The 11,650-nt window shown below is 33.4% G+C and overlaps 1 protein-coding gene across 1 annotated transcript; it reads right to left on the bottom strand.

Moving 5' to 3' along the window:
- Positions 1-4,249, bottom strand: LOC105762956 (F-box/LRR-repeat protein 10). The gene is made up of 4 exons (XM_012580954.2): positions 3,758-4,249; positions 3,267-3,472; positions 3,001-3,094; positions 1-1,604 (listed from the first exon to the last, which is right to left on the bottom strand). The coding sequence occupies exons 1-4, from the start codon at positions 3,923-3,925 to the stop codon at positions 156-158; spliced, it is 1,917 nt and encodes a 638-aa protein (XP_012436408.1). The 5' UTR covers positions 3,926-4,249; the 3' UTR covers positions 1-155.
- Between the last annotated feature and the right edge of the window lie 7,401 nt (positions 4,250-11,650).

An 11,650-nucleotide genomic window follows, 5' to 3' on the forward strand; every position in this document is an offset into this window, starting at 1 on the left:
TTTGCGTAATTTACCCATATTTTAATCCACAAAAACAACCAAGTTGAATATTCACTATCCATTGTGACTCCCACTATTAAGTTAACAGCACATTCAGCAGTAGCTAGTTACACTTACAAACAACATTACAAAAGTAAAAATACAAACAGAAATCATTACACCACCACATCTGCATCATCTTCAGCATCCTCCATCTCTTCATCATCACTCTCCCACTCTCCTTCCTGCAGCCATTGTTCTAGTTCATCCAACTCCTCGTAGTCGTGCATGTACGAACTGTCTATGTTGTTCCACGGATCAGTCCCTAGTTCCTCACCATGGCATGCCACATGCAAGAATGGCCTATTCCTAGCTAAAGCATCTACGATGTCTCTGTTTACACTCCCTGTCACACCTAGCCATCTTAATCTCGGAAAATACGGTTTCTTCAACCATCGGAATGAAAGTTGTGTAATGCCACCACAATTGTAAAGATCCAACAATCGCAGATTACTGCCATGTCCTCTATCGTCATCAGCCTGCATTGAGGCTAGTGCCATGATCGAAGTGTCACCTATGAGTGGACATTGTCGCATTCGGAGTTCTGAAATTGGAACCCGACTTTTTGCAAGAGCTAAAACTCCATTGTCGGAGAGATTAGGAAGATTAGATAGGTCCAGCTCTTGCAACTCCAGTTTAGAAGAGCCATCAAATAGAACAGAGATACATTTATCTGTAAGTTTCTTGCATCCCCTAACAGATAACGAAACCAATGAGCTAATAATGCCATGTTGCAAGTATGCTATTCCTACATCGGATATATCAGAATTATCCAACTGTAACATCTTCAATTCACAGAGAGAGCCAATTGCCGCAAGCGCTTCATCCCCAAGGTTTTTGCATCCCCTCAAGTCGAGAACTTTGAGATGCGTGTTGCGGACCAAACTCTTGATGGCATGGTTGGTAAGAAGATTACACCATCTGAAGCTAACATGAGTCAAAGAGAGGGAAGTTGCAGCAATGTCGTGAAAAACCAGATCAGTCAACTGGGATCCATGGCAAACCTTAAGCTTGTACAGGCTTGAGCAAGAATGCAGAATTGTCTTAAACCCTGTATCTGTAACACGACAAAAGCCACCAAGGCAAATGCTTTCCATGTTTGCACACTTGTCAGCCATAAGTAGGATCCCGAGATCATTAACCCGCTTAAAGTAAGTACTGAGGAACTCTTGGCTCCTCACAAGAGAAAGATGTTTTAATCTCCCATGCTGATTGATTTGTTGAAGGCCGGAGTTGGTAAGATCAAATGTAACTCTTGGTTCAATGAGGGGTGCATCACGAAGTTCCAAGTGTGTCAATAACGCGAGACCTTTTGATATTGTACCGACCATCGTATCTGTAATGTAATCTACAGCAAGAGATAGTTTTTGGATGGCAGGCAATATCGATGGTCGAATTTGATTTGGGTACTGATGGGGTCCAACATTAGGGCTAAGCAGTTCAGTCACCATAACTGAAGAAATGTAGCCAATCTCAAGAGAAGTGAGCTTTTTTGAAGCTAAAGCCCAAACCCGAGCAAAGTTATGACGAAGAAATAGTGACAAGTCAAACATCAAATTCAATTCCTGGCAGAGTAGAAACCAAGAAGGAATACATGTATGCAGTTAGAACATTCCAAAATGATAAAGATCTAGCTTTTGCATGAAAAACATGCATCAGGTATAGAGAAAATATAGATTGAAAATCTGCCAGTCTTCTGGGTAAATTTTTCATATGAAACGCATAAAATTTGCTACAATGCCAATAAGCAACAAATTATCAGAATGATCAATGAGAAAGCAAATGCACTCATTCAGATAAATTTAGGAACTAAATGAATATCTAAAATTATCTACCAACGTTCAAATATGGCATCCAGCAAGTAAAGCTTCACACATGTGATATAAGTTCATTTCACAGAAAGGCTAAATTGGCATTTCCATCTATTCAAACAGTAAATCTTGGCTGTTTCTCATGAAGCTTAATGATCCCATGTTGGTAGGCATTGAAGAAATTTCTTTCAAAAAAAGACACCTTGGTGAAATTTCACGCCCTGTTGTATTTTTTGGGATATGGCTTGAAACTCAAATTCTGCCATGGTGTCCACTGTAACTTGACTTGGAAAGCGTTTGTTGGCTGGTTTAAGTTTAAGAGGATGGTCATTGGCAGTTGGTAGTTGGCAGATTGGGTTTTGGCAAGCAAGAAAGAGTGAACTTTGCACTAGAAAAGGAGAATCAGGTTTGTGCTAGGCAAAGGGAGTGAGAAGAGCAATAAAAGAAAGGGAATGGGAAGCTTAGAGATGTTCCGATTTCTTTTGGGTCTTAGGGTTTTGTCATGTACCCACCATCAAGATAATAGGAACTACATGGCTCCTGGATGAGTGATTTTGTTAGAGGCTTATCCGTAACTAGTAAAGTATTTATTGAACAGACCAAGCATTTGTCACACTCACTCATGGTACAAGGCTAACCCCTGAAAGGGGCATAAACTGACTTTCATATTCAGGCATACAACATCATCAAGGGAAGCATTAGTAGATGTCACTCTAGGTCTTATGAAACTCCTTCTCCCTTTGAACAATGAAATAAAATATCGGGGAGTAATCCAGTCTACAACTAAATCAATAACTGGTTCCATCTTTATGTTTACTGTATTAAGTACTAACAAATATTTCATTTAAACTTTTTGTAGTCTTTTACACTTTTTTCTCATTCAAAATCATTACTTTCACAGGCAAGCCTACAAGAAAATTACTAACTGATTCCATCTTTATGTTTCATGTATTAGCAAATATTTCCTTTAATCTTTCACTAATCTTTCACACCATTTTTTTCTCATTCATTACCTTCAGAAATAAGCCTGCAAGTAAATAGCTAATTGGTTCCATCTTTAGGTTCAATGCATTAACAAAAAAGTTCCTTTAATCTTTCATTAATCTTTCGAACCTTTTTCTCATTCATTACTTTCATAAATAAGCCTTACTTCCAATTGGGTGCAACCACCAAGTAATTCCTCCAAATCAGAAATATGTATCGCTCGGCCCCTTTTCTCAGCCACCGAGCCCAAGTAGAGAGACCTGAATGAAAGTCCACATATAAAGCTAATGCTGATATCTCTTAAAGTGGAAACAAATCAGCAACGTACAAATGATCTCTACAACAAAGGAAATATATATAACAGGGGAAAATTGTATATTTATAGACACAATGAAAAGATAAATGCAATTGTAATTCATAAGAGATATATACCTTACATCCTTGCAACGTGATCCAATTTCAGAGAGTAGTTTTCCACTAAAATCTGCACAATTGTGGAAGCAAAGTTCCTGTAAAGAAGGTCGAAGTAATAGCTCAATGGATGAATCATTAAGCTGACCACAATCAAGCTTTAAGCTTTGAAGGTGAGAATTTGGTGGCAACAGTGACTTGATTAGTTCCATAGACGGCGATATATCCTGCCAAATGATAAATGCATATTAGGGTTCAATTTGGAACTCCAGAAGACAGCATCAAGATTCAAAAGTTCAGATTTTCATGTGTTTATGGAGGACCTGGGAAATGATAAAAATTAATACATCTTTTTTTTTTTTTTTTTGCAGTTCGAAACCCAAATCAAAAACTAAACAACTGAGGACAATTGAAAATTTTTTCTCCTTCACTTTCCGCAGGATCCAATTCCTCCTTTCACCAAGTAAAGAGAAACCAAAAAAGTATGCAAAGGAAGGGCAAATAAAACTTACAAGGATATGAAAATTGGGAAGAAAAGAGAGGATATGAGAAGCACAGGAATTGAAAGCCCTGCAGGTGACAGCCAAAGAGCAGATGGAAGAGATATCAAGCTTGGTCATGACGGTAGCCAAAAGGGCTGTCGGCAACTGATCCAGCCTCTCCACTCTCCAACTTCCCATTCCCTTTTTCTCTTTTAGTTTACTTTGGTGGTCTGATCCGTTTCTTGAGATTTTTGACTAATAACAACTCGATCTAGGTATTGGAGCATTTCCCCATTTTTTATTATCATTACGAACTCGATTTGGGTCTTTGATTATTTGTCATTATTTTACTAAAAACTCAATCTGGATATTAAAGTAACCGCGATTTTCTTCATTTTCTTGGGGCAGTAGGAAGATTCAGGGAACAAGGTGAGGTTCTCGAAAACTACGGCGCATGTTAGATATCGCCTCCCAACAATAAATACATAACGTGGTAGTTTTTTTTTCTTTCTTTCTTTTGAGCTTAATAACATGGTAGATTGGTGGGGGAAAATTAGGCGAATAAGCAGATTAAAAAAAAAGATTTATTAGATAATTTTCTATCAAAAATTAAAGAAATAAATTGATTTTGGGACATGACAGACTGGACGGGAAAATTAGGTGAATATGTAGATTTTAAAAAAATTAAGATTTAGATAATTTTTTCAGAAATTAGAATATAGATCCATTTTGAGACATAACAAGGGTTGAAAACCCGACCGCCATGTAACCCTGTCCCGTAGGGGTGTGCATTCGGTTAACCGACTCGAAATAGCTATAACCAAATTAACTGACCTTCAAAATTTTTTAACCGTTAACCGAACCAATTTTTTTAAAAAAAACATTAACCGAACCGAAAATTTTTCGGTTAAACCGGTCGGTTAACCGGATTAACCGAAAATCATATGATTTCTATTTTTGGTTAAAAATTAATCGATTAACCGATTTAATCGATTTAACCGATTTAACCGATTAACCGATTAACCGATTAACCGATTAAACCGATTTAACCGATTAACCGATTTAACCGATTTTAAATCACTACATAGTTAAAAAAATTACATAAGTCTTTGAATCACTACATAATTAAAAACATTACATAAGTCTTTGAATCACTACATAATTAAAAACATTATGTAAGTCTTTAAATCACTATATAATTAAAAACATTACATAAGTCTTAAAATTATCACATAATTAAAATGTAAGAATTTAATATTCTCCATTTATATCAATTTCTTCTCTCCAAAAAATCTCCATTTGCATTAAACCTACAAAAAAATTATGTGCAAAAATTTAGCATATAATAGAAATATACGGATTTTAAAAAAATTAATTAATATAAACAAACGAATAGATTATAAGTTAACAAGAATAAGATAGTAAGCATACCCTTCAATTTTTTGTTGTGGTTCACCGAGAGAAACATGTGTTGGCACACTCAATTGACTACAAGTACTATGAAGTGGAGGCTTATACTCATCAAACAATTCATACAAAGATTCCTTCAATTTTTGCATCATTTCACAAGCTTTTTCAGAACTAGACATTTCACTAAGTGCAAATTCAAGATACTTTAGTTTTTGTCTAGGATCTAAAATACAAGCAACAAACATAAGCAAATTCATCTTATCAATATCACCCCAATTAGCCATAATAATTACTGCTTTCATAAACTAGAAAGCCATAAATTCAAAAAGTGGAATTACTGCTTTCATAAACTAGAAAGCCATAAATTCATAAAGTGGAATTACTGCTTTCATAAATTCATAAATTCATAAAGCCATAATAATTAAAGTAAAATAAAAGATATTTGTAATTAAACACATGGTTGATTATGCATTAATCAATTAGTAAAAGAAAAAAAACCTAAGTGTCACAGTAATTCAAGTTAAACTATTGGTTGCATATAATAAAAAGACAACGATATTTTATAATTTGAGTGCTAGCAAAATAGAGACAGAGGGATTAATGGCAATTACGATGGGTTGGAACTTGGAAGATGGTCAAAAAATAAATGAATACATAAATATGAAACAAAATCAGAAAGGATAACGCAAACAAAAAGTAGAATTAAAAATTCATATTTAAAAATAACAAGGAACAGGAACGGAAGAGAAAACTTAAGCCTTCTCTCTCTCACGAAAGTATAGCATAAAACAACAACAAACTAACTCACAGACCTTATCAATAAATTTCAAAGACAGCAGGGAGCAGATGAGCAGTAGGCGGAGAGCAAGGAGCAGATGAGCAGTAGGCGGAGAGCAAGGCAGCAGCAGCAGGCTATTAGCTGTTCTGTTTTAGTTTTAGGGTTTTAGACTTTTAGTAATTTTTATTTTTCAGTTGTTTGTTTTATTGGGTTAGTAATTGGTAAATGGTAATTGGGTTTGGGTAGACTTTAGTTTATTGGGTTGGTAAATGTTAATTGGGTTTGGGTAGACTTTAGTTTGTTGGGTTGGTAAATGGTAATTGGGTTGGGTAATTGGGTTTATTAATTTTTTTGGTTTAACCGAAAAAAATCGGTTAACCGACCGGTTTCGAACCGATTTAACCGTTAACCGAAAAAATAAAAAAAAATTAACCGACCCCCGACCGAATTTTTTCGGTTAACCGATCGATTAACCGAACTCGGTCGGTTAACCGAAAAAAATCGGGTTAACCGACTTATGCACAGCCCTACTATCCCGTCGTAAAGTCGATTTTTAAAAATAAAAAAGATATATATAAAATTGTTGGGACCAATGGCTAGTTGGGATTAATGGTCACATTTTTCCAACCCAAAAGTCCTTTCTTTTTCCTTATATATATACCTCATTCATTTTCTTTCTTTTTTTCCTTCAACCCTATTCTTATACTCTTTCAGTTGTCTCAACTCTTTTTTCTTAAATTTCTATCTTAATTTCAAATTTCTCTCAATTTTCTATCCTAACCGTTTGTAATTTTTTACATTTTATTCAGCTTTCATCATTTTAAAAAATTTAAAAATGTTAACTTTGTAATTCGTTTGGATCACAAACACATTTTCGATATCTAATTACAAATGATAATAAAATATTATTATATTATTTATTTTAATTCATATAATTATTAAGTTGTTAATATTATTATTATTTTTAATTTTTTATGTTTATATAATTAGGACAAAGTCATATTATTGAAACATATAGACATAATTTAAGTGCGAGAGCACCGTATGTTAGCACTTGGAAGATTTGAGATTCTTGCATGTGTCCCGAATGCTCAGCGAGACTAAATTGGAGCTCGCACTTATCAGTGCTTTGTTGGAAATATTGAGACCCAAGACACACACATTACATCTTTTGTGCGATGAGTGTACGGTTACACTCGAGGATGTGGCATTACAACTTGGTCTACTGGTTGATGGGCCAGTTGTTATGGGGGTAGTGCATAGTGGTGATTGGAGCACAATTTGCCACCAACTATTACAAAATGTGTCAGACAAATTTAGTGGTAACCGGATAGATATCAAATGGTTAGAAGATAATTTCCCACATCTTGACAACTTTTCTAGTGCAGTTGAAATACAACACTTCACTTGAGCATTCATATTGAAGTTGATTGAGGGTATTTTAATGCCAGATAAATCTCAAAATCTAGTACCATTAAGGTGGCTCCTACAACTAATCGACTTAAAAGAAGTCGTGAGACTTAGTTGGGGATCGACTGTCTTGACTACATTGTACAGAGAGATGTGTCGGAGAACTGAAGTATAGAAAATTAAAATTGGTGGTTGTATACTCTTTCTTCAGTCATGGGCATGATACCGCTTACCCATTTTACGCCCTCGAGTAAACTTTCATTATCAATTCCCACTTGTAATAAGGTAAGATTTATTTAATAATATAGTTATAATATTGTTTTTATTATATTTTTGGAACAAAATATTATTTGAATAGGTGGAACAATGACACGAGTCATGTGGGTATACTGAACGAGCTTAAAGATATTTGATTATTGTTATATTAACGATCAAAAGTCGAGGTTAGTTTTTGAAAATTTCAATTATATAATAATTACGTAAGGATTTGAAATTTAATATTAGGTACGTAATAAAATTTACAATTTCATATTGCAGTTTGAATGGAGCCATGCTCAGATCCAAGAATTCAAAAATGCATCTCGATCGAATTTTTGACGAATCACAATATATGGCACGTCAAAGTACTATTGATAATTTTTGCAACAGTTGAGATGCATAAATCTGATCGAGTGATGCGCTAGTTTGGGTTTTTACAAAATATTCTGCCCTCACCTTAGAACCTCGATGAACTTCACAAGATTGACTTGTAAGGGAGAACTGATGAAGATAGGCCTAAATTCCATGCCAAGTATATCTACATATGGGAACATAGGTACAATTTCATACCTATGCGTGAACCAATTGTCAGACTAGATTTGACGACGTCTTCGGATTACATGACATGATTTAAACTTCATGGTAAGCCATATCTATTGTCGTAGAAAGCCAACACGACCCCACATGAGGCCACGATTAAGAGTACATGCATTGAGTTAATCATCATCAGCTCTAACCCCAATTATATATCGATAAGTGCACCACCTTATGGTCAGTATGGTTCATATTTTTCTGGTGTTTTTACTAATCCCATATTTTTCACACAAGCACCACATTGTGCACCATCATACCATGTATCAACACCTTCTTTAAGAATATTTTTTGCACCACCTCTATCTGCAGGAGCATATTACACGCCACTACCGTCAACAACACTAATGTATTCATCATCGCCTACCATTCCAGCATTCTATGCACAATCAAGTTATTCGAAACCATATATTTCTTCGTCGATAGTGTCACAAATACTACCAGAATCACTGTTCTTCAGAGGTGAGTTATCTTTGCAACCACCTACTAATACAATTAATGATATACAATGGCAACATAGGATGAAAATGTAGTCTAACACGAAAGAACACGATAGAGATGAAGATTAAGATGGAGATAGAGGTGAAAATGAAGATGATAAGAGGAACCCCAACTACGATGAAATCCTCCTTGTAACCAACACTCACCAGGTTGTGGCAAACATTCGGCCAGACGATGGAGATGATTTTTTATTTTAATTTTTATCATGTATTGCTGGAAAAATGGGTTTGGAAAATGTAGCGAAAAATAAATTTAGGGGAAAACTAGAGTTTTAATTTTTTTTCCAAAACAGGATCTTGGTTGTGATATCTAAAGTAATAAACACTTAATCAAAATTGTACATTTTCGATTCGTCTAGGATAAACGCTTCGACCGAGTAGTCTTCTCCGCTATCGTCAAGCTCACATCTGTCGAGTGTAGGCTCGCTTCGAATCAAAAAAATTTTCACAAAAATTACTTGTAGGGTAATTTTGTAATTTCTCTAAAATTTTGGGTCAAGTTGTAAATCAGAAAAATATCTCTAGAATTTTCTGGAATAATCTTTTCGCAGAATTTTCTCTCTACAACTTTCTTTTGAATTCAAGTGTGTATAAATAATGACCCAAGACTCTCTTTATATAGGAGAGCTTAGAGAGTTTAACTATGATTAAACTTAATCATTTTAATATTAAATTAATATAATATATATTAAATTTAATATTAAATCTTATTAAAATAATAAAATATTTATCTACAAAATAAACATTAAATTAAATTTAATATTAAAGTAATAAAATACTATTAAGATAAATATTAAATTTAATTTAATATTAAATTATTAAAATAATATTATTTTTGAAATAATTAATCTGAAATCAAATTCTCCGGTAGAATTCCAATAGGAGTGTAACTCTTTTACTGCTCAACCACCGACCACCAATCGACATTGGCCACTGGGACGTCATCGTCCCAGCCACCGACACCGTCGTGTCCGGTGATGCAGGTGCGACATGTAACACCCTAACCCATATCTATCACCGAATTAGGGTTACAAGGTATTACTGGACATAGTATAGATCAAAACCTGCATTTACTTCTTAAATACATGTTCAACGTATACCCTTATTTGTCATACATCGAATAAATATCAATAAAAAATATCTCATGGACTAACTGATAATCATATTATTATTATTATTATTATTATTATATTAAATTTCTGAACACACACAAAATCACACATGGCAACCATGTTAAATGAACTAAATTTAATTTATTCTTATATATATATATATACGGCATTATCAATATTACATATGTATTAATGATAACATACAAAATCAACTAAGATAATCAATGAATGAATTTAACTTCCATAAACCCTTAGGCTTAATAGTGTACCTTTTTTTATTTATTATAAATTTAACTAAACCTAATATGAGACTTAACAATCGAGTTCATAAATAACATACACATAAACATGCATATTTTCCATTCCGAAATTTGCATAATCATATACACAGTTTGGTCACTTCCAAAAGACCTTATTTCATTACAATTATAAATCGAATTTACATATTCAATTATGTATATATTACGCTATAAATAGAAAGTCATGACTGTCATTTTATGCTAATCCGTTAATCTAATATATATACATCTTTACACTTGAACTTTCATGTTTAAATCAACCTAATTCATTTGTAACATGCCATTTCAATTCAGTAATAAAACCTTAATTCATAATTCCATGCACACTGAATATACAACATTCATTTACCTAAATAGCAAACCGAATATAAGTAGTTATCAACCATTGCAAGCATACACTATACCAAAACAGGCTTTTAGCAGCGCTTTTTTATGCCTTTAGCGGCACTTTTAAGCTCCACTAAAAGTATTAGCGGCGCTTTTACAAGCGCCGCAAAAAGCGCCGGTATTGACAATGCCGCTAACTTTAGCGGCGCTTTTATAACAAACGCCGCTAAAGAACATGACCTTTAGCGGCGCTTTTGTCACAAACGCCGCTAAAGATCTTGACCTTTAGCGGCGTTTTTATCACAAACGCCGCTAAAGATCGTGACCTTTAGCGGCGCTTTAGCCACAAACGCCGCTAAAGATCGTGATCTTTAGCGGCGCTTTAGATACAAACATCGCTAAAGATCGTGAGCTTTAGCGACGCTTTAGCCACAAACGCCGCTAAAGAATAAACCTTTAGCGACTCTTCTAGCAAAAACGCCGCTAAAAACATAACCTTTAAAAAAAATATTTTAATCAAATAATATTTATTTTTATGGTAAATTGAGATATTAAAAAGCACAATGTTTTATGTTCAAATCCCATCTTTTATGTGTATTTCTTTAGGTTTTATATAAAATATAAAATAAAAATATCCTCACAATAAAATTTATTACCTTATACAAAATTAAATTTTAGTAATTTACCAACTAAATTGAGACTTGATTGATTAGTGACACCAACTCAATTAAACACTTAAAAATAGTATATATACGTAATTAAAATATATGAATTACTTTTTTGCTAAATATAGATTATCAATTATTTGGATAATTAAAATATTATAACAATAAATAATTTTAATCAAATTAGTATTCATATAATATTAAAATAGATGTATTATAAATTATTTTATTATAAAAAACATATTAAAATATAAATAGAGATAGTTATATTATAAAACGCTTAGTAATTGGTTATAAAAATTTTGGCATAATTTTATTTTAACCCTCAACTTTATAGTTTTTGTTAATTTGACTTTATTAAGCTTTTGTGCTTTAAGTGTTGCAATTTTATTATATTTGATGTAAATTACTTTGAATATTATATAGATTATTCATGAAACTATACCAATTTTATCACCATATCATCATTTGGACTCTGAATAGAAAACTTCTTTTTACGACAGTTTAAAATCACTCCATGCTCGATTAATCAGTTCAATCTTAAAATCAAATCGAAATCGTCAAATGGCATAA

This window comes from Gossypium raimondii, chromosome 12, assembly GCF_025698545.1.
Source record: "Gossypium raimondii isolate GPD5lz chromosome 12, ASM2569854v1, whole genome shotgun sequence".
In the NCBI taxonomy this organism is placed as follows: Eukaryota; Viridiplantae; Streptophyta; class Magnoliopsida; order Malvales; family Malvaceae; genus Gossypium; species Gossypium raimondii.